The 25,336-nt window shown below is 36.2% G+C and overlaps 1 protein-coding gene and 1 long non-coding RNA gene across 3 annotated transcripts in view; one reads left to right on the top strand and one right to left on the bottom strand.

Annotated features, from left to right (window-relative positions):
• Nucleotides 1-25,336, bottom strand: part of LOC136035503 (uncharacterized) — an 83,341-nt gene that overhangs the window by 23,284 nt on the left and 34,721 nt on the right. For both annotated transcript variants that reach the window (XM_065717337.1, XM_065717338.1), the window contains exon 7: nt 22,896-22,946. In XM_065717337.1, coding sequence (XP_065573409.1) covers nt 22,896-22,946 — 51 coding nt within the window. The remainder of the gene's footprint in view (nt 1-22,895; nt 22,947-25,336) is intronic.
• The window catches only part of LOC136035506 (uncharacterized), a 29,578-nt gene continuing 20,052 nt past the window's right edge, over nt 15,811-25,336 (top strand). Inside the window, exon 1 of the long non-coding RNA XR_010619456.1 lies at nt 15,811-15,855. This is a non-coding gene — a long non-coding RNA (uncharacterized LOC136035506). The remainder of the gene's footprint in view (nt 15,856-25,336) is intronic.

The following is a 25,336-nucleotide window of genomic DNA, read 5'->3' as shown; positions in this document are numbered from 1 at the left end:
CATATCCTTGAAACTTAAGGCATAAGGCAATCGTGACGGGCGTGATCTGACCAAGACCTAATAAGCCTAGAAGGTGTTTTTTGTAACCAAGGATTCTAGAGGTCCTCAGCAACTTTCGAAACTCCACCATCACACTAAACATAGTTTGAGTTTAAGAACTGGTTATGACAACTTATGAATACAGCTATGTATGCCGTGCATCAGCAAGTATAAGTCAATGGATTGAATACATTATTCTTCTTCTTCACAACCATTTGAGAAGCATTTTTCTATGTTCGATTTTTTTTTTTTCACTGGATGTTCACCGGTGGATAGCAGAAAAGGCAAAAATTCTCGGAAATTTCCAAATATCGTTTCTGTTATGGATATTTACGTTTCGATATTCGATATCAATGTTCAATCCGATATCAATATCCAATATCGCCCAACACTAATCATTAGTAAAAACTGTGGGTGAAGTGAAGATATAAAAGGTAGAATAGTCAAGGCGCATATGTTTTTCCATATTTGAAAAAAGTTTGGATGAAACGGAAGATAATTCTTAGAACGAAGACTAGAATGTTGCAAGCTTTAATTATGACAGTGATCAAGAACAGTTCTGAAAAGTTAGAGATTCAGAAGACAGAGAAGGATCTATTAGATGCTTTCCAGAGGAATCGTCTACGGATAGTTTTGGGTACCCGTTATAGCCGTAGGTAAAACAAGTTGCATGCAAAATGTGGTTCTATCCCACTTTCTAGGGTTATAATGAGAGAAAAGCAGGGATGGCTAGGACTAGAACTCGTTTAACGGATGAAGGATAAAAAATTTCCAAAAATAATTCTTTTCCCTGAATGAAATAATTCATTCATCTGAGACCAGACGAAAAGCAAATTATCTCTGAATGAGAATTATAATCTTGCCATATCTGTTCCTGTTAGGCAAAGGGGCACTTTTTCACAATAGCGATCACCACATTCAAAAATGTTGATTGGTAAATTGAATGGTACTACTCTTTTGTTGAACTAAATATTATATATACTATTAATCAAGGGCACCAATTCCCGAAAATATAAGGGGGAGGGGGAGAGAGTATTTTTCGAAATCTAAAGAGGGATTGTGTTGTTTTCTAGATTCTTTTCCCAGAGAAAATGCCAAAAAACATATTTTCCAAAAGTAAGGGCATAGAAACAATTCAAGAAAGGGTAATTATTCCCTGCCAGTTACCCCTTAATTTGCTCTCCTACTATCAGCTGACTTGGCAAGTAAGATTAAGAACTCAAAATACACTAATGCATATCACGGAAACTCCGTTAATGGTTGTAACTTGAGATCAATTAAGGGTAGAAATGTAACTGCTATGCATGAAAACGATTTGCGCATATGAACAAATTCTTTGCGATCTCATTACGTAATTTAAGGACTCATTTACTTAATTGACTTATCATCATTTACTTATATTAACTTAATCGTTTATCGAAATCAGAACAGATGAGGAAAGGCAAGGTCGTCGTTAATGAGTGTAAACTTAAAAAAAAGTGTAAAAATAAAAATAAAATGACGACAATATGGTACAAATCAGGATTTATAAGATACACCGGCAGTTTATATGGGTTTCAAGCTCTATTCTACTTTTACCCTTTGTTAGATCTCACCCTTCTGGCGAAATGTCTATTATATTACGCAAGCCTTTGTATTCCACCTGTTTGGCAACATCCCTTAAAAATATACGGACATGATGTTACAAAGGTCTATACAGATTTTCGGAAGTCCGGTATAAATTGAAGTTATTTACAGACAAGTCCAGGTGTAAGTAACCTCTCACGTATGGACAAGAACTGAAACTTGGGAGTAAAAATTAGAAGAAAAAAATATTTTTTAAAAACTTAAAACTTAGCTACATTAAAACTTAAACGAACAGAAATTATTCCGAATATGAAAGGGGCTCTCCCCTCCTCCATGCCCCGCTCTTTACGCTAAAGTTTGACTCTTTCTCACAACTCTACTTTTTAAAACAATAAAAAACTTCACCTTAAAGAACGGGGCGTTGAGGAGGGGACAACCCTTATATAAATTTATATAATTTCTAAACGTTTTCGAATTAATGCATGCATTGATTTTGGCTCACCACACATAAATAATTAAAACGAAATTTGCATTTTTTTTTTTTTTTGGCTAAATACCTTTCTCACAGTTTCGATTGGATGATTTTGAAAAAAAAGAGGCGGGGGAGGAGGCATAGTTGCCCTCTAATTTTTGGTTACTTAAAAAGGCAACTAGAACTTTTATTTTTTTTACGAACATTTTTATTAGTAATAAATATACGTAAATTACGAATTAACTTACGTAACGAACTTAAATATTTGTATTTTTCATTACGTATATGAGGAAGTTCGTCCCCTCGTAAATACATCGCTCTTTACATTAAAGCTCGAATTCAGTCCCAATTCTTTAAGAATGACCCCTGAATCACAAAGGCCGCAGAATAAATAGTTGAAATTATTAAAAATACTTCACCGTAAGGAATGAGGTATTGTGGAGGATACAAACCCCCTTATATATGCAATAATTTCTGTTCATTTTAGGTTTTAACGCTGCTCCCTATTTCAAGTTGAAAAACTTTTTTTTCTCATTGTTTTTTTTTAATACTGCAAGAAAATCCTGCGGTCCCTTCATGTAAATTCTCTTCCCTCATGATAAATTCCTCCATGGAAAGATCCTCCCATATAGCCCCTCCCCCGACCCCTCAACGCTAAAAGTTATCCTTAAAAACTTTACTGGACACTTTCCAATAACCATTACTATATGTAAACAATGGTCAAAGCTTGTAACTTGCACCCCCTCCCCCGAGGACCGTGGGAGATGAAGTTGTCCCAAAAGACATAATTATGATATTTTTCAATTATGCTAAACAAAATGGCCATCTCAAAATGTTGATCCGGTGACTTTGGGTGGGAAATGAACGTGGGAGGGGGGCCTAGGTGCCCTTGGTCACTTAAAAAGGGCACTGAAACTTTTAATTTCCGTTAGAATGAGCCCTCTCACCAGATTCTAGAACCACTGGGTCGATATGATCACCCCCAGAAAAAACAAACAAATAAACACGCATCCGTGATCTGCCTTCTTGCAAAAAATACATAATTCCACATTTTAGAAACTACTAATGTAGAGTTCTCTAATACGCTGAATCTGATGGTGTGATTTTGGTTAAGATGCAATGACTTTTAAGGGGGTGTTTCCCATATTTTCTAGAATAAGACTAATTTTCTCAGGCTCGTAACTTTTTATGGGTAAGTCTAAACGTAACGAAACTATATATATATATATATATATATATATATATATATATATATATATATATATATATATACATACATATATATATATATATATATATATATATATATATATATATATATATATATATATATATATATATATACACATATATATATATATATATATATATCTAAAATCAGCATCAAAATACTATTCTTTTGATGTAATTATTGTTATAAAAATTTCATTTTTTAGACTTTCGGTTACTATTGAGCCGGGTCGCTCCTTACTACAGTTCGTTACCACGAACTGTTTGATTTGAACTTCTCCTAAAAAATTTTTTTTATCAATTATTGTTCTAAACGATCATCTTTTACAGTTTCTGTCTTTGCAGGATTGAGGTTGGGGGGGGGGAGGGCACTTAGAATCTCCAAGAAAAATGCTTTAAATACTTAGTGATTTGGTTTTGTGTTCTAAATAATAATCAAACATCCGTAGCACTAATTCTTTCTAATATATCACAATGATTTTTTTTTTGTATTTCGCACAATTTGTCACACAGAAAATTCAAAAACAATGTTATGAAGACAATAGGAAAGTTTTACGATGGCGGAATTGCTGATTCATATCAGCTATTTTAGTCCTCAAGTCAAAAAAAAAAGTTCCGTTTCATTCCATACCGCAATCGATTATAACCAAAGTCATGATTATATGGATTTGGAAGGCATTCCAGAAATCAGGGATACGCAGAAAAATGTATTTTCTTGACCATCTGGTTGTACTTTAGGGAAAGATATAGCGAGGCCACTGTGACGAGGCCAGAAGAGCCAAGAGCTCATATGGTATGAGCTCTAACAAAACTCCAAGAATCAATAGATTGATATAAAAGGAAAATCAGAGGCTTAATGCCGGTCGGGATTTAAAATAAGAGTTCTGAGTCACGATGTCCTTCTAAATGTCAAAATTCATTAAAATCCGATCACCAACTCGTAAGTTATAAATACCTAATTTTTTCTCATTTTTCCTCTCTCTTTAGCCCCCCCCCCAGATGGTCAAATCTGGGAAAACGACTTTGTCAAGTCAATTTGTGCAGCTCCCTGACAGGCCTACCAATTTTCATCGTCCTAGCACGTCCAGAAGCACCAAACTCGCCAAAGAACTGAACCCCTTCCCTTAACTCTCCCAAAGAGAGCGAATCCCGTATGGTTACGTCAATCATGTATCTACGACATATGCTTATTCTATCCACCAAGCTTCATCCCGATTCCTCCACTCTAAGCGTTTTCGAAAATTTCCGATTCCCCTTCCAACTACCCCCAATGTCAACAGATCTGGTCGAGATTTAAATAAGAGCTCTGAGACATGAATTCCTTCTAAATATCAAATTTCATTAAGATGCGGTCACCCATTCTTAAGTTAAAAATACCTCAATTTTTCTAATTTTTTCAAATTAACACCCCCCCCCAGCTCCTCCAAAGAGAAAGGATCCATTCCAATTGTGTCAACCACGTATCTAGAACTAGTGCTTATTCTTCCCATCAAGTTTCATTCTGATCTCTCCACTCTAAGCGTTTTTCAAGATTTCTTTTTCCCTCCTCCAGCCGCCTGTGTCCCTGGATCAAATTCGAGTCGAAAATGGAGCATCTGAGTCATAAGATTCTTCTACACATCAAGTTTAATTAAGATCCGATCAACTATTCGTAAGATAAAAATACCCCAATTTTCCTATAATTCCGGTTTCCCCCTAAAAATCCCCCAAATATCACAGAATCTGGTCGGAATTCAAAATCAGAGCTTTAAAGCACAAGATCCTGCTAAATGTTAAATTTCATCAAGATCTGATCACCCGTTCGTAAGTTACAAATACCTCATTTTCTGAACTACCCCCCCCCCAACTCCACCAAAGAGAACGGATCCAGTCCGGTTATGTCAGTCACATATCTTAGACTTGTTTTTATTCTTCCCATCCAGTTTCATTCTGATCTCTCCACTTTAAGTATTTTCTAAGATTTCCGGTCCCCCCTCCTCAATGACGCTGGATCCGGTTAACATTTAAAATAAGAGATCTAAGTTACGACATCCTTATAAATATGAAGTTTCATGAAGATCCGATTCCACCTCCCCCCCCCCCAAACTCCCCCAAATGTCACCAGATCCAGTCAGGATTAAAAATAAGAGCTTTGAGACACGATATCCTTCTAAATATCAAATTTCATTGAGATCCAATCACCCGTTCGTAAGTTAAAAATACCTCATTTTTTCCAATTTTTCAGAATTAACCCCCTCCCAACTACCCCAAAGAGACCGAATCTATTCCTGTTATGTCAGTCATGTATCTAGGACTTGTGTTTATTTTTCCCACCAAGTTTCAACCCAATCCCTCCACTCTAAGTGTTTTCCAAGATTTAAGGTTTCCCCTCCAAACTCCCCCCCAATGTCACCAGATCCTGTCGGGATTTAAAACAAGAGCTCTGAGACACGATATCGTTCCAAACATCAAATTTCATTAAGATCTGATGAACCGTTCGTAAGTTAAAAATACTTCATTTTTTTGTTTTTTCCGTATTAACTGGCCCCCCACTCCTCCCCCAGATGGTAAAATCGGGAAAAGGCTATGTCTAATTTAATATGGTTCGGTCCCTGATATGCCTACAAAATTTCATCGTTCTAGCTTACCTGGAAGTGCCTAAAGTAGCAAAACCGGGACCAACAGACAGACCGACAGAATTTGCGATTGCTATATGTCACTTGGTTAACACCAAGTGCCATAACAAATAGTTCTGCAAGAAGTAGCATGAAAAACTGGTAGAGATGTATTATTCATGAAGACAATTTTCGAAACGAGTTAGGTCACGGTAAGTGGTCTTCACGCAAAACTGTCAAGGCTTTCGAGCAAAATTCTGAAAAATGCATATACACTGTTTTGGATTTGAGCAGTCGAGTTTATTATAGCATATACTAAGTGGAGCTTCTCCAGAATGAAGCAGACCTTAGTCTGCAGACCACATGTCACTGGATATGGGGGGAACCCCCTAACTAAATTCTCATGCAAAGGGTGACCTTGACATCACAAGGTGGGTGGAGCCCACCCCAGGAAAACTCAATAGTTAGGTTCCCATAGCTAATCAGGCCCCAGGCCTAGGGTCAGTTGGGCTTGCGACCCTCCACCCGAAACTAAGTGCAACGAATAGTGATGTTTTTGCCTCGGATGATTGATCTTCTTTTTGCCCTTCAAGGCCTCGGCATGTCCCTGGACCAAGATTTCACCATCGTTTGAACCTTATTGACCAAGGTGGTCTTCGACTGGCCACCTGGAACGGTAGACCCTCAACTTACCTGGAGCAAAGTCAATGCTTGTACTAGAACTTAAGCGTTTTAATGTGGCTGTAGCAGGCGTAACTGAAGCTCGCCTTATAGGAAACGATTCTGAAGATACTGGTGAAGGCTATCACCTAATCTTGTCGGATGATCAAAGAACCAAAACCAATGGAGTCGTACCTGTGCTAGACTCTCGGACCAGGAGGTGCCTCCTTTCTTACGAGCAGATATCAGACAGGATACTAACAGCGCAAATCCAGCAAAACACGGAAAATGGACCATCATTGTCTGCTACACCCCAACAAACTAAGCCTTAGATGAGAAGAAAGATCGTTTTTACGCCCAGCTGTCTAGCATCCTAGCGAAAATATCCCCTCATGATGTTTTAACCCTTCTTAGCGACTTCAACGGCACTGTCAGAGATACAGACGGTTTTCGGAACAATGTTTTATAACCTGTAACGCCCGACTGCTTGAATGACAAAGGAGTGAAGCTCCTTCAGCTGTGTAACATGCATGATCTCGTGATCACCGACACCCTCTTCCAAAGGAAAGAGAAAGAGGTTCACAAATATACCTCTTATAGCAATGACGGACGAACAAGAAAGATGTTAGACTACATAATCTTGTCCTGACACTCGCGTTCCTCTTTAACTAACTGCCGAACTTACAGAAGTGCAGAATTGGGAAACACCGACCATAGGCTTGTCGTCTCTAACCTCAGACTACGCTTGGAAGCCCAGAAAAGTGATCGCCGTCCCCCCAAACTAGATCCAAAAAATCTTGCAAACTTCAACAGCCACCAGGTTTATGCTGTCTCCATCTCAAACCGTTTTGATTGTCTTGGTCAAATTTCAGAATCAGAAGAAGCCTTGCAACTATTCAAAAACGGCGTATTGCTTTCGGCCGAAAGTACTTTCGGTCGTTGAAGCCCAGATAAAAAGCCCAGAATATCGCAGGAAAATCTAGATGTCATTGAACAGCGTCACAAAGCAAATCTAGTGAAGGGCATGGTTGTCAGGACGGCTAAACCAGCGCAAGACCTTCCTTTAGCTTTAAATCTTCTTGCAGGGGAGAGGTGTACTTTTACATTAGAGGAAGGGCATAAAAGCTGAGAATTCAAATCCGTCAAAAAATGCTCCTGAATACAGATGACACTAAAGGATTCGCATAACTTTTCCAGGACTGGTAGTTTATCAAGAATGCCACCGTTAATATTCCATGACATAACAGAAAGAAAACCATCAATATTCATTGAAAGCTGTTAGATTTGTACTGTTCAGCAGTCAATTTCCGATTTTCGGGGCAGGACATGTGATAAATTCGTCCAGCTACTTTAAAACTAAACATACAACGACTATTTATGGTTTGATCATCGCTGACGTTGAACGAAGCTAGAGCAAAACAGTTGATAAAGCGAACTGTTTGATAAAAGCTTTCAATGGAGAAGATCGGAAGTTGCATTACTGTATATATTTATGAAGTGGATTAGAGCTAATTGAAGAATTCCTTAGGAGCCCTTTAATCGCAATCGGACCTTTTGCGTACAACCGGACGAAAAACAATTACTTCACTTTTAGCAGCATTAAAGACTAACCCGACCTTATCAAAATCATCAAAAAGTACACAAATTCTCATCAATCCTTGAAACAAAAATACATTCGTTCAGAATATTACTAGTGTAATTGACGAGCAACGTATCAATATTCCGATATATGCAACACATTGTGGCCCACTCGGTAAAATACAACTTCTATCAAACAGTTCGTAGTAACGAACTGTAGTAACGAGCGACTCGGCTCAATAGTAACCCAAACTCTAAAAAATGGATTTTCATAACAATAGCCACATTAAAAGAATCGCGTTTTAATGCTGATATTGAATATATAATTTTCATTAAGTTTAGACTTACTCATCAAAAGTTACGAGCCGGAGAAAATTTGCCTTATTTTAGAAAATAGGGCGAAATATCCCTTAAAAGTCATATAATCTTAACGAAAATCACACCGTCAGATTTAGCGTATCACAGAACCTTGCAGTAAAAGTTTCAAGCTCCTATCTACAAAAATGTGGAACCTTGCATTTTTTGCCACAAGACAGAACATAGGTGCGTGTTTATTCGTTTGTTTTTGTATTTTCCAGGGGTGATCGTATCGACCTAGTAGTCCTAGAATGTCGTGACAGGGCTCATTCTAACAGAAATTAAAAGTTGTAGAGCCCCTTTAAGTGACCCAAAAATTGGAGGGCACCTAGGCCCCCTCTCACGCTCATCTTTTTCCTAAGTCACCGGATCAAAATTCCGAGATGGCCACTTTATTCAACATAGTCGAAGAACCTAATAACTATGTCTTTGGGGACGACTTACTCCCCCACAGTCCCCGTGGGAGGGACTGGAAGTTACAAACTTTTAACATTGTTTACTCATAGTAATGGTTATTGGGAAGTGTACAGACGCTTTCAGAGGTATTTTTCTGGTAGGGGTAGGGGTTGAGGGGAGGGGGTCACGCAGAGTGAACTTTCCATGGAGGAGTTTGACATGGGGGAAGAAAATTCTCATGAAGAGGGCGCATGATTTTTTAGCACTTTTTTTTTAAAGAACAATGAAAAAATGAATATGAAACAGTTATTTCAACTGAAAGTAAGGAGCAGCATTAAAAACTTAAAACAAAAAGAAAATTATTACACATATCTGGGGTTCACATCCTCCTAATACCTCGCTCTTTGTGCTAAAGTAATTTTATTAATTCTACTATTTATATGCTGCCTTTGTGATTCAGCGGTCATTCTTAAGGAATTGGGACAAAATTTAAGCTTTAGTGTGAAGAGCGAGGCATTGACGAGGGGATTAACCCCTTCATATACATAATAAAACAAGAGCTAAGGACTCATATGGCACTTGTGACGGAGAAAGAAGAGCTAAGAGCCAAAAGCTCATAAGGTATGAGCCCTAACAAAATTCTATGAATCAATAGATTGATTTAAAAGGAAAATAAGAGGCTTAATGACGGTCAGGATTTAAAATAAGAGCCCTGAGTCACGATGTCCTTCTAAATATCAAAATTTGTTAAAATCCGATCACCCACTCGTAACTTATAAATACCTAATTTTTTTCTAATTTTTCCTCTCCCTTTAGCCCCCAGATGGTCAAATCTGGGAAAACGACTTTATCAAGTCAAATTGTGCAGCTCCAACTCCCCCAAAGAGAGCGAATCCAGTACGATTCTGTCAATCACGCATCAAGGACATTTGCATATTCTATCCACCAAGCTTCATCCCGATTCCTCCACTCCAAGTATTTTCCAAGATTTCCCCCAATTCCCCCAATGTCAAAAGACCTGGTAGGGATTTGAAATAAGAGCTCTGACGGATGAATTCATTCTAAATATCAAATTTCATTTAGATCCGATTACCTATTCGTAAGAAAAAATACCCCAATTTTCACTTTTCCAAGAATTCCGGTTTCCCCCTCCAACTCCCCCCAATGTCACAGGATCTGGTCGGAATTTGAACTTAGAGCTTTAAAGCACAAGATCCTTCTAAATATCAAATTTCATTAAATCTGGTCACCCTTTCGTAAGTTAAAAATACCTCAATTTTCAAAATTACCCCCCCCCCCCAAAAAAAAACTCCACCAAAGAGAGCAGATCCGGTCCGGTCATGACAGTCACGTATCTTAAACAGGTTTCTATTCTTCCCATCCAGTTTCATCCTGATCTCACCGCTTTAAGTATTTTCTACGATTTCCGGTCCCCCCCCAACTACCCCCCAATTACGCTTGATCTGGTTGAGATTTAAAATAAGAGATCTGGGTTACGAGGTCCTTCTAAATATGAAGTTTTATGAAGATCTGATCACTCCTTCGTAAGTTAAAAATAAGTCATTTTTTTTCTTATTTTCAGAATTACCCCCCACCCCCCTCAATAGAGCGGATCCATTCCAATTATGTAAATCACGTATGATAGACTTCTACTAATTTTTCCCACCAAGTTGCATCACGATCCCTCCAATCTAAGCGCTTTCCATGACTTTAGGTTCCCCCACCCCAAAATCCCCCCAATGTCATCAGATCCGGTCGGAATTTAAAATAAGAGCTTTGAGACACGACATCTTTCTAAATATCAAATTTCATTGAGATCCGATCACCCATTCGTAAGTTAAAAATACCTCATTTTTTCTAATTTTTCAAAGTTAACCCCCCCTCCCAACTACTCCAAAGAGAGCGGATCCGTTCCAGTTATGTCAATCATGTATCTAGGACTTGTGCTTATTTTTCACCAAGTTTCATCCCGACCCCTCCACTTTAAGCGTTTTCCAAGTTTTAGGTTTCTCCCTCCCAACTCCCCCCAATGTCGCCAGATCCAGTCGGAATTTATAATAAGAGCTTTGAGACACGATATACTTCTAAATATCAAATTTCATTGAGATCCGATCACCCATTCGTAAGCTAAAAATACCTCATTTTTTTCTAATTTTTCAGAATCAACCCCCCCCCCTCAACTACCCCAAAGAGAGCGGATCCATTCTGGTTATGTCAATCATGTATCTAGGACTTGTGCTTATTTTTCCCATCAAGTTTCATCCCAATCCCTCCACTCTAAGTGTTCTCCAAGATTTTAGGTTTCCCCCTCCCAGCTCCCTCCCAATGTCACCAGATCCGGTCGGGATTTAAAATAATAGCTTTGAGACATGATATTCATCCAAACATCAAATTTCTTGATCAACCGTTCGTAAGTTAAAAATACTTCAGTTTTCTTTTTTTCCGAATTAACGGGCCCCCTCACTCCCCCCCCCCGTATGGTCAAATCGGAAAATTGACTATTTCTAATTTAATCTGGTCCGGTCCCTGATACACCTGCCAAATTTCCCTGAAAGTGCCTAAAGTAGCAAAACCGGGACCGATAGACCAACAGACCGACAGAAAGACCGACAGAATTTGCGATTGCTATGTCACTTGGTTAATACCAAGTGCCATAAACATACGAAAATAGAAGTTCGTTATGTAAGTTAATTCGTAAGTTACGTATATTTTTACTGATAAAAACGATCGTAAAAATTAAAAGTTCTAGTCACCGTTTTAAATAACCAAAAATTGGAGGGTAACTAGGCCTACCCCCCGCTCCTTTTTTTCTCAAAATCAACCGATCAAAACTATGTGAAAGCCATTTAGGCATAAAAATAAATTAATATACAAATTTCGTTTTAATTATTCATGTGCCGAGAGCCAAAATCCAAACGTGCATTAATTCAAAAACCTACAGAAATTTAAAAAAACAACGCCCCACTCTTTACGCTAAAGTTTTTTACTGTTTTAAAAAGTAGAGTTGAGATAAAGAGTCAAACTTTAGCGTAAAGACTGGCGTGTTGAGGAGGGAACAGTCCCTTTCATATACGGAGTAATTTCTGTTCGTTTTAAGTTTTAATATTGTTCCTTACTTTCAGTTAAAAAAAACTTGTTTTTTTTTTGTTTAATTGTACAAAGGAGGCGAAGCACTGGAACTTCATAAGAAGGTGTATACCACCGTACTGAATTAAGTAACGAATTTATCTTTATTCTCAATCCGTTATTCATATCCCTTGTCCAGTATTTTTCAGCCAATTGTTACTGTCAACACTTATGGGACAAATCATACCACTAAATGAGGTGAATTTTTATGTAGCGTTATTACAAAAAAAGTTACCGACATCTTTTTCCTTTGCAGAGTTTCATAGTTTTCAAACGAACTGAAAACTAACTAACTAGAAAAAGGTATTGTTTGTCATTAGCCTTGAGGTTTCGTATTCTCCAGTAGGAAATGCTGCTAAGTTTCTACATTGGAGACATAGGAATCATTGTTATTATTATTTTATTTCCCAAAAGACACACATAGTGCTAACATGGAGTAATAACAAAAAAAGAGGAAAAAGAAAAGATACATTCACTTAAATCTCAAAACAAAAAAGCACTCAGTAAACTATTTTCACGATCTAGCGTATTCATAAAGCGAGACCGGCGTTCTTCAATGACAACAAATGGTTGCGCTATACCAAAACTTAACACAAGGTCTTCGATTGCTCTTCCATAGAGGGATACCTAAGAGACACTTCGCAAAACGGGAATACAGTCGGCGAATAGCTGTTTTTTCAGTTTGACTAAAAAGTTCCCAAAAGGGTGCTAATGCTAGTAGATGGGGTACAGCAAACGCAATGTACATCCTTCCTAGAATTGTCCGCTTATACCTGGACTTACATGAAACAAGAAGTCCATACATCCTTCGCAGTCTTTCACTTAAAAACTCAAGCAGTATTGTCCTACTGCTAGGGCCCTAGTAAGCTTTAAACTAGAGCCAATTGGCAAACCAAGGTAAGTAATAGTAAACGAAGGCTTTGAAAGATGCGATCCAAGGCGCATGTTTTCAGCAGATGAACGACCAGTCGACTTTCCTTCTACAACAACTTCACTCTTTTCTGGGTTGAATATTAGACCAGTCTGTTTATACTCATAACTTAAAATATCAAAGTTCTCTTCTCAACACGTCATCTGCATAGTTAGCAAGCGACATATCAAGGCCTCTAAAAATGAAACTAGTTACAACCTTTTTTTTGGGCCTCCAAAACACTATTATTATAAAGAGGAGGGGATGAAATACCACCTTGTCGAATACCTTTCCAAATTCTTATACGGACCCGAGACAGCACATAGCCATTAGAAACCGGCACTTTTACAACAAAGTACAGCTTACTATACGTGTCCCTACATACACGCACTATTGACCGATTCAGACCACGAGCCTCAGCACTCAGCTACAGCTGTGGATGTATTCCTAAATCAAGTGCTCGAGAGACGTCATGCCCAGCCATAATCACCGTTTCACCACATTCTTCTATTTCTACCAGAACATTTGCAATAATTGTATGGAATGTTCTCGGCTATAACCCTTTTGGAAACCAAAATGACGGTCTGGTTTGGAACAAATTTGATTAATATCATCAATCACCAACAGTTCAATCAACTTACACAAAATTGGCGAAACAGTAATTGGCCGGTAAGAACTACAACTACTTTTATTTTTCCCCTTCTTAGGAACAGGGGTAATAACACCGGCCGGTAATAACAATGTCGGTAAAAAATATATCTGGAACTACTCCACGATTAAAAATCTTGTGATACAGCAACTCCAGATGGCGAACTAAAAATTCAGTACCGTAAAGTAAGTGCAATCCGCATGGCTCATCAATTCCACGCGATTGTTTCTTTTTCACTTTCTTTGTACAATCCCGGATATTTGAAGCAGTTACAATAAAACCTAGGTCACGAGAATTTCCACAAAGAGCTTCATCTAGTTGAGCCGAGAAACTGTCCTCTAGGAGAGGATCGGATGGTGAAAATTCACTAGTAAAATAATACGTCCACTGTTTTTCACTTGGGAGTACAGGGAAAGAGGGATCACTAGCTGCTTTCTTTTTATTCAAAAATTTCCAAATTTTAGTTGCTCAGATAAACTGTCAATTACCATAATCTTATACTTAGTCAAGACTTTAGAAAACTTACGCTTTGCAAACACCACAGTTTCATATACAGGTCCGTAGAGTGGCCTCTCACATTCATTCCATATACCGAACCAAAACTTAAGATTTGTGACACGCAGCCACAAGATCGGGGTTCACTGACCACATGGGCACTTCCGACGCAACACGAACCCTCCGACGAGGTACAGCTAAGGCTTCCGCACTGCGTAGAGCATGAGTAATCTCTGAGCAGTAAATATATTCCCTGGGTTAAAACTACCACTCTGTTACACATTCATTAAGCCCCTTCACTACAACAAGAATGCAAATTGAGGGCCATTAATCTCAATTTCTGGGACAAAATGAGGACCCCACCTCCAAGATTTTCACCCCAGAGAAAAACAATGGTACCATTAGTGTTTGATAAATTGAACTTTTTAAGTTTTAAGTCAGGGAGGGGTAAATTAATATTAAATCTCCCATCAGTTCGTAAAAACCTTAATATAGGTGATGCGGGGTGGTAGCTCCCTTCTTATTGCAGGAAAATCTTTTCCTTGAAACATATAAAAATTAAATTTCTTTACTTACCAAACCAAAAGGTAGAAATAAAGAGGAGGATCTTGAGCCTAGAGGTGTTTGAAGATTACGGCTACTGATGGGTAGTGAACCCGCTTCAAAGATTTCACCCACCCCCCCCCCCTGGTCTATATGATATTTACCATATAACAATAGATAAATTTCCTACAACCTTTCTACTTGATGTTCCCCTAAATTTAAGTTTCCAGGGCTTTTACTGCCAATCTAGGGATTTATTTTGGCTAGCGGTGATTATGTTAAACCATGGCTTATTCTTGGCTTAAGCCATTCTATCCGAGTGGTTAGTGCGCTAGACTTGAAAACCTTTCTCCTTAAAGATGGGTGTTTGTTCTGGTGTCACAGGTCATTTGATTTGGAACAGGGGTCAGTGGAGTGACTGTTAGCAATCTTTAAATGGGTATTTGGAGAAATCTGCGGAAGGTAATCAACTGAAATGTGCGAAAGCACTGGACAACAGGCCCTAAACTCCCCATTCACTTCCTGATTGAAGGGGTATGAAACGGAGATCAGTATAACTGGTAGGGACTGCAAAGTCCAACGCCCAATTCTTTACCTTGTTTACCTTATTAAAATTTGTAAACATCATAAAAATATATTTCTTCGCATGATCATCTCTCCTTATTATTTACTTACTTTTTAATTTGATTATTCTTAGGGAAAAGAAATAAATATTACTCCAGCAGATTATTCGTATACCGTCTCCATTTTACAAATAGGTCTAGAGTGTGTATAAAAACGGTGAAATATTTAAGATATTTTGGATATTTGGAATCCATAACTACAATTATAGTGATCAGTTGAAATTTCGAAATTTCGAGTCCCTCTACCCAGGAATTATATCACGCTCTGTCATCTAGTATACCAATGAAAGAAATACCAGTTCCAACTAAAAATATTCGCCCACATAAAAGCATTGTAGCTGAACCATCAAAGAAATTGTCAAATTTGTTGTTCACCTTATTACATATCTTAGCGAATACTGCTGTGTGCCTTTAAATAACTTTAACCCAAATCAGTACAAGGGTTAATGATCAGGGTAGTGTGTCATAAACTACCTAAATCAAGATTAATGCCCTAAATACCTCGTGCTGATAATTATTGTAAATAAAAGCAAGGGCCGTAAAAAAATTGGAATAGTATCCATTAAGCATCGGTGGACGTAAGATATCAGCTGGGAGTGTATAAAAATACGGAAAAGGTTAGAATAAAACTTCATTTTGATTTAGTTTATAGAAGCAACTTTAAGAAAGTATTTCCAATTTTTGACAAAGGAACCATAGGAAAGTCTTGTTCCCTCAGCTACAACTGGAACATTTAATAGTTACTAGCTTTCAAGATAATTTTCTCATTTACTAGTTTAGCATTTCTTTCCTATTATTTTAAACAAATACATGCAGTTCTGGTGGAAACATTACATAAACCGGTTCTCATTAACAGCAGATGCGATGTGTCGCTTCTTCTTTTATGGCTGCCTGCCAAAGTCAAAGAGAGTTTAGACCATTCCATGGAGTTAGCTGGGGTAGTTTTTTTGGAAATATTACCCTTTCTCCATTTACGCCTTTTCTGAGAAAATTCCCAAGCAAAAGTGAAAATCCCTCCATTTAAGTATTTTGAACAAATTACTCAGAAATTTCGACACAAACATATTGCAGAAGACTCCCAAGCTGAGATCAAAAGAAAAAATATAATTTTTTAATGTTAACAGTTTCTTGAACAATGCATAGTAAATACTGAAACTGTACCAGTAATTACCAGTGTTTACTGGGATACTTAATATTTCCTTTTATGTTTGCCAGCAAATAAATAACGTACCTCGCAGGGCCAGATTCAGGAATGAGGGAAGATACTGGGTTTGAACATCTCCGCCCCCCCCCAAAAAAAAAACAAAAAATATTTCGCCACCTAATAAACTTGACGTAAAAATGCAAGTAAAAAGACTATTTTAAAAAAAACTAAATAATATTTTTTTGACTGGTAAACTGGTTTTGGAAATGTAGTAAAAAAAACTTTTATAACCCTTAATTTTCCACCCTTTGCTTAATGAAACAGTTCATAGTGACAAGCTGGAAGAAGCGACCTTGGCTAACAGTAACCGAAACTCTAGACAAGTTTTGATAATACTATATACAAGTCTACTTTTGATGGTGATACCAAATATATGAAATTCATTAAGTTTAAAGTTACGAGTCAGATGAAATTTACCTGATTTTTTGGAGAAGGGTAAAAACAACCCCAAGGGGGAAAATTATCTCAATGAAAATTATACCGTCAAATTCATTACAAAAGAGAACCCTATTGCGGAGGTTTCAAGTTTCAATTCTCATAAACGTAGAATTACCCTTTTTTTCAAGAAGGAAGATCATTTTTCAAGAAGAAAGAATCCTCCTTATTCCTTTTTACGTTTGTGTTTTATGGGTTATGGTACTGCACGAATGGTCCTAGAAAATCGGGAGAGGGCTCAACCAAAAATATATTAAAAGTTCTAGCGTCCTGTTTAATTAAACAAAGAGATTGTGACGTAACAGAATGGTGTTTTGTGCCATTTAAGGGCATCAATCTACGATTCAGACCCAAAGAGGGCAGAGATGCAATCAATTAGAAATCCTGAAATAACCTATCGACATTAAATTGTTGAAATACAATATTAAAACAACTGTCAATACTGAAACTTAATTTAAAGTTGTATTCAACCAAGTTGAGTCGCTTAATGTTTGATAGAATTGTATACAATCTATATTATCAAATCAGCTAATAGGGAGGAGGGCCGGCGGTCATTCCACACAGTGGAAGGGGTTCCTGATACCTAAAGAAATAGTTTTTACATAATAAATTCCAGTTTTCCGTAAGGATTCACGTCATCAATCACTTTACTCACTTGTTACTATAAACGAAATTAAATGTCACAGAAATTATGGCAATCCTCAGGCAATTTTTTTGTGTTCAAACAGTTCGTGGTAACGAACTATACCTATGGAGCGACTCAGCTCAATATCAACCGAAACTCTATATAGCGGAAGTTTGATATAAATAAATATATCAAAAGAATCGGCTTATTATGCTGATTCCAAATACACAAAATTCCTATCAAATTCTATGAACCTGAGAAAATTTGCACGATTTTCGAAAAAGGAGGGAAACATCCATAAAAGTAAAGGAATCTTAACAAAATCATTCCGATGTTTCAAATTTCTATATACAAAAACGTGAAATTTAGAGATTTTTTTCCAGGAATGATCGTAAAAAGCAATACATTATAATCGTCATGACGAACGATAAAATCAAATATGAAAAATAATCAAATTCATAAGCAGCATTTTAAAAAGTTACCGGTAACGATTGTTTAAAAAGAGAGAATGATATTTTTCTTTCTTGATATGAAATATTTTACATATTGTTTCGCATTTTCCTCATTTTTAAATAGGGCTAATGATCTTTTTCAGGGCAAATTTTCTTTGATATTTTAAAGAAAGTAGTTAAGCTGGGAGGATGAAACTTCTTGAGGTTTTTAGATGTTGATATACATGTCAATACGTATATATATATATATATATATATATATATATATATATATATATATATATATATATATATATATATATATATATATATATATATATATACATATATATATATATATATATATATATATATATATATATATACATATATATATATATATATATATATATATATATATATATATATATATATATAATATATATATATATATATATATATATATATATATATATATATATATATATATATATATACATATATATATATATATATATATATATATATATATATATATATATATATATATATATATATATATATATATATATATATATATATATATATATATATATATATATATATATATATATATATATATATATATATATATATATATATATATATATATATATATATATATATATATATATATATCAAACAGTTCGTGGTAAAGGACTGTAGTAAGGAGCGACCCGGCTCAATAGTAACCGAAACTCTGAAAAATGGAATTTTGATGCCAATACTTATATCAAAAGAATTGCATTTTAATGCTGATTTTAAATATATAAGTTTCATCAAGATCAGTTATACCCATCAAAGTGAGAAAATTTGCCTCATTTTAGAAAATAGGGGTAAACACCCCATAGAAGTGATACAATCTTAACAAAAATCAAACCATCAGATTCAGCGTATCAGAGAACCTTCTTATAGAAGTTTCAAGCTCCTACTACAAAAATGTGGAATTTCGCATTTTTTGCCAGAAGACAGATCACGGATGCGTGTTTATTTGTTTTTTGTTTATTTTTTTCCCATGGGTGAACTGAATGGTCCTAGAATGTCGCGAGAGGGCTCATTTCAACGGAAATTAAAAGTTCTAGTGCCCTTTTTAAGTAACCAAAAAATTGGAGGGCACCTATGCCCCCTCCCACACTCATTTTTCCCAAAAGTCAACGAATCAAAATTCTGAGATAGCCAAGTTATTCACCATAGTCGAAAAACCTAATAACTATGTCTTCAAGGATGACTTACCCCCCCCCCCCCGCAGTCCCCGTGGGAGGGGCTGCAAGTTACAAACTTTGACCTGTGTTTACATATAGTAATGGTTACTGGGAAGTGTACAGACGTTTTCAGGGATATTTTTTTGTTTAGGGGGGAGATTTGAGGGGCGAGGGTTACGTGGGAGGATGTTTCCATGGAGAAACTTGTCATGGGGGACGAGAATTTCAATGAAGGGGGCGCAGAATTCTCTAACATTATTTGAAAAAAAAAACAATGAAAAAATAAATATGAAATTTTTTTCTACTGAAAGTAAGAAGCAGCATTAAAACTTAAAACGAACAAAAATTATTACGCATATGAGGGTCTTACCTCCTCGCTATACCTCACTCTTTGCGCTAAAGTTGAAGCTTTAGTGTAAAGAGCGAGGTATTGACGAGGGGGAGAACCCCCTTATATACGTAATATAAATATAAAAATATAGAATTTCGTTACATAAGTTAATTCGTAAGTTACGTATATTTATTACTAATAAAAACGTTCGCAAAAACAATAAAAGTTCTAGTTGCCTTTTCAGTAGCCAAGAATGGGAGTTCAACTAGGCCTCCTCCCCCACTTTTTTTTTATCAAAATTGCCTGGTCAAAACTATGAGAAAGCCATTTAGCAAAAAAAAATATATATATGCAAATTTCGTTTTAATTACTCATGTGCGGTGAGCCAAAATCAAAACATGCATTAATTCAAAAACATTCAGAAATTAAATAAAAAAACAAGTTTTTTAACTGTACGTAAGGAGTGACATCAAAACTTCAAACGAACAAAAAATATCCCGTTTATGAAAGAGGTTGTCCCCTCCTCAACGCCTCGCTCTTTACGCTAAAGTTTTTATTTAAAAAAATAGTAGAGTTGTGAGAAAGAGCCAAACTTTAGCGTAAAGAGCAAGGCGTTGAGGAGGGGACAACCTCTTTCATAAACGGGATATTTTCTGTTCGTTTTAAGTTTTAATGTCGCTCCTTACTTGCAGTTAAAAAATATGGAACTTGGTATTAACCAAGTGACATATAGCTATCGCAAATTCTGTCGGTCTGTCTGCCAGTCTGTCCCGGTTTTGCTACTTCAGGCACTTCCAGGTAAGCTAGGACAACGAAATTTGGCAGGTGTATCAGGGACCTGACCAGATTAAATTAGAAATAGATATCAAAGTTTGGAAATTTATTTGAAGGGAGAACACCCCAAAATATGCATTAGGTCCCTTTCTACCGATGTAAAACAACGAGTTCTTGAAACCAGGGAGGTTTCCAAAGTAGTGCACACTTCAAGTGATCTCGAATAATGTGGCCTCAAATAAAGTTTTTTAAAAATTGTAAAAGTCTCTTTTTGTATGGAATAAATTTTAGGAAGGAAATATACAGCAAAAAATTCAATATGTCAAGAAAAACATTATCATATTATCTTTCTTTTCAGATTAGTACAGCCTATATCAAGGCCGTATGCAGAGATTGTTATGGAGTCTGAAACCCTCCCCCTTTTTCCTGATATGACCATCTTGGAGGGGGGGGGGAGTGGGGGGCCTGTTCATTCGGGAAAAAATTGAAAAAATGAAGTATTTTTAACTTACGAGGGAGGGATCGGATCTTCATGAAACTTCATATTCAGAAGGACTTTGTAACTCAGACCTCTTCTTTTAAATCCCAACTGGATCCAATGTCATTGGGAGGGCAGTTGGGGGGGGACCGGAAATCTTAGAAAATACTTAAAGTGGAGAGATCAGGATGAAACTGGGTTGGAAGAATAAAAACAAGTCCAAGATACGTGACTGACATAACCGGATCCACTCTCTTCAGTGGAGTTTGAGGGGGGACAATTCGGAAAAATTAGAAAAATGAGGTATTTGTAACTTACGAACGGGTGATCAGATCTTAATCAAATTTGATATTTAGGAGGATCTTGTGCTTTAGAGCTTTTTCTGACCAGATCCTGTGACATTGGGGAGAGTTGGAGGGGGAAACCAGAATTCTTAGAAACCGTGAAGATGTTAAAAGTAGAATAGCTAAGGCTCAGGGTGTTTTTTCACAGTTAAAAAAAAGTTTAGAAGAATAGAAAGATAAGTCTGCAAACCAAAATTAGAATATTGGAAGCTATAGTGATGACAGTGGTCAAGTATGGTTCTGAAGCATGGGCGCTCCGAAAAGCAGATGAAAATTTACTAGATGTTTTCCAGAGAAACTGCCTACGGATTGTTCTGGGTACCCGGCTGACTGACCGTGTTTCAAACAGTAGGTTGTACGAAAAATGTGGTTCAATCTTGCTTTCTTGGACTATAATGAGGGAAAGGTTGAGATGGCTAGGCCACGTTCTACGTATAAAGGATGACAGATTACCGAAGATTGTCCTTTTTGGCCAACCGTCTGGGGTTACACGGAAAGCAGGTCGTCCTTGTCTGGGCTGGGAGGATGTAATAAATAAAGATTTATGGATCCCATGATGTTCAGACAGTCTTAGAAGTAAATTTAGTTCTCTATGCGGAAAAGTCTAAAGAAGCATCACATAAAACAGAACGGAGCGTGAATAACCTGATAGCTCTTAGAATTGACAAGGTTGGAAGCATGGAGACGTCTTTTTATTCATTTTCCATTCGAGATAACAGTTTTAAGATAATTTCTTAGATCAAATTACATTTCCATTTAAACTCAAATGAAAAAAAATTCTTTTAATATAAAAATATTATATTCAGATGCCTACGGGTACAGAAATTTAAGCCCACTACGCCACAGCGCGGTGGATGGTTCTAGCAGACAACAAACTGAACCTAATCGATGAAATCAGGGTTTTTAGCCTGTTAATAAAAATATTCTGAATATAACTGGTTTTATGTTATAGCTGGCATTAAGTTTTGTATATGAGGCCCCATGGTCATACGACTGTAAGTTTTAAACTAATCAAGAACAAAGTGTTTTTTCCTGGCCATGAACGGTTTTAAGATAATTACTTAGATCATTACATTTCCATTTAAACCCAAATGAAAAGGAAAAACGAGTAAAGCTTTTTATAGTGAAACAAATATACACTATACATAAGACAATTCATTTTCACATCAACAAGTCTTTTTCAAGTAGAAAAAAAAAGAATGAAAGTAAAAAAGAAATGAAAAGCATATTTGAGGATGAACAAAAATAAAGAAAATGATAATGAATAAAAGAAAAAATTCGTATCTAAACCACAGTTTTACGGAAAAAAGACTCAAAATTATTATGGCAGATTAAAGAATGCCACATTAGATTAGCGTAAAAATGTATAAAATCATTAAAATTCTCTTTTAAAATCATCACAATCATCATAAGCAGACTATTCAAAAATAAAAATGTGGAGTGGAAATAGGGATTCAACCTCTGACCAGGCGTTAAAGGCTTTCTATGAAAAGTTTATGAATTTATTTTAAAAATTGATTTATTACTCTTCCGGAAATATGGTTTTGTGGCTGCTACACTGCAATTTCGATAGCACCAAGTTTGCTTGTCACTACCTACAGTACGAACAAAATTTGCTCCGTAAGATTACTAAACCCAACGTAAAGCCTTAATTTATTCTAGTGTGGAAGGTTCTGCGCAACCAATTGCCCTTGTATATAATTTCAGAGCTGGGATAATATATACTCAAATAATATTAACTGAAGACGCCAACATTTTGATGAAATCATAAGAACAACAAGAACAAATACTAACCTGTCCGGTGTTTGAGATCGTTGCGACTTCTACACTGCATATAACTGCAATCTAAAAGTAGAAATTTAAAAGGGCTAAGAATAAAAAATGGGCTAAACTAAAAAAGGGCACCTAATTTGCATTGTACTCTAGTCTGAATTTTTTGTTTTAGTCTATATTTATAGGTATTTATATTTATAGACCCACTGTGGAAAGAACTACCCATTCTGTAAACTCAAAAATATGTTTCGCAATTAATAATCCAGAATAAAGTTACGCAAAAGATAATAAACTTATCAAATTTGGTGTAAAATCTCATCACATGTCTAATGGAGCCCGTCAAAAAAAAACATGTAAGAAAATTAACAGAGTTCATAAAAAAAAAAACCAAAGAAGATTTAGTTTGCAGAGTTACTAAATAAAAGTACCGTGGAAAAGGGGTTACTTCACAGAGTGTGACCCATTATCTCTTTTATTTTCTTTCTTAAAAAATACAGCATAAAAGAGCCCACGGAGATTAGATAACTTCAGAGGAATTTAAGGCACGGCCTTTTCTTTTCTTATATATAGAATTCTTTCTGTATAACTACATACTTTTTTATATGTATAACTATACAATATTCCCTTCTTCTATAGAAGGGAATTAATATTAATTCCCCTTCTTCTATTCCCTTCTACAATATACTGACAAAACCTTGACGCTTATTTTAAAACGTTGAACACCTTATTGTGATTTCTCAGTAAGGTGAATCATTCAGCTTGCCTTGTTTTGCAAAACAGTCGTAATTTTACCATTTCACTATCATCATGTCTAAAATTTAAGTCTGACATAAAAGATAAAATGATAAAAGCAAAAAATAAAAAAAACAACGCGAACATAGACACATCCATAAAGGAATTTATTAAAGATTCTTGCCGGAGAAACACAAAAAAAAGCTTTATCCAAATTCTTGTCAAAATTGAGTAATTTAAGTCTATTTTTCAGTCTCCCAGAAAAGAAAAATACAAAATCAATTTCCCTTTATTTTATTTATCAACCAGGAGATATATCTAAAGGAGGGGTAAGAAATAAAAAAAAAAATCACATCTGTTTTTCAAAGTTACCGAGGTCTTTAGAGTCAATCTCGGAAAAAGGCCGTATTACTCATCCCTCACTCTATGCATCGGTTAAGACCATCAATAACTTTATAATGTCATTTTCTTACTGACAATGTTTACATTGACTCTTAGCTTGATATCTTGATGGGGAAATTTCTAATAAGAAGCAACACAAATTGATTGACACAAAGATTAATACAGAGTGAAATACAATTTGATTGACAACAGAAAATAGCTGAAAAGTGAAGAAAGTTCAATAATTCTTCTAGTAAACATAAAACGAAAATCACCTTTCTCCAAAAATATTTTCCATATTGAGGATACAGAATTTTTATTGAGAATAGGAAAAATAATCTGTTATTTTTATGGCGTTTTGTTCTTTTTGATTTTCCTCTTTTTTTCTCCTATTCATTTTTTAATTATTTTGTCTTTTTCTTCTTTAATCTTCCAACTTCATCTTTCTTGTCTTAGTCTTTTTGCTCTATTCTTCTCTGTATAAATTCAAAATATGTCCTAGCCAAGCAGTTAGTATGCTAGACTTAAAATCTTTTGTCCATTAGGATAGGGGTTCGATTCCTGGGGTAACTGGTTATTTGGTTTGGAACGAGGGTCAGTGGCTTGACTGTAATCTCAGCCAGAGTCAACCCAGCAATAAAGTTCCCGGAGAAATCTAAAGAAGGTAAACAGGAAGGATGTGTGAAAAAAGGATGGCTTGCCCCCTCCCCCCCCCCATTGCAGTTCCTGGATGAAAGGTCATGAAAAGGAGATGAGCACCACCGGTGAGGACTGTGAAGTCCAAAGCGGTATTATTTACCTTATGCATCACATTTGTAAATTTTCTCTGTTGTCCGGTTAATACTACTACCACAACTGCTACTATTACTACTATCAACTCATGATAGCACCACGCTGCCAAAGGCTGAAAGAGTCCCTCATCCATCCCAATCTATTCAGAGCCTCCCTATTTACACCCTCCCAAGAAATTTAAATTCCCCTTAAATCCTTCCTTGCGAACTCCTCCCACCCCATTCGGGAACGACAACTGCTTTTCATTTGGCCCTAGGTGGCTCGCTGACAAGAACGATCTTTGGCAATCTGCCATACCTCATCCGCAGACTGGGCTGCCAAATTTTGTGTCAAACACAATTTGATGTTGCGTGACACAACGACACATTCAGTCGAAATGATGATACAATCGATGAAAATGACACATTTTTCAATAAAAAATGACACAATCGACAAAAATGACATATTTTTTTTAAAAAATGACACAGTTTTGTCATCCAAGTCTTGTTTTTTTAAAGGTTATAAAAGAAAATTAAAATTTCAATTTTCTACCTCCAGAAAACCTACAAATTAATGGA

The sequence above is a fragment of the Artemia franciscana genome, chromosome 14 (genome assembly GCF_032884065.1).
Source record: "Artemia franciscana chromosome 14, ASM3288406v1, whole genome shotgun sequence".
NCBI lineage: Eukaryota > Metazoa > Arthropoda > Branchiopoda > Anostraca > Artemiidae > Artemia > Artemia franciscana.
This window is presented reverse-complemented; position numbering and strand designations above follow the sequence as displayed.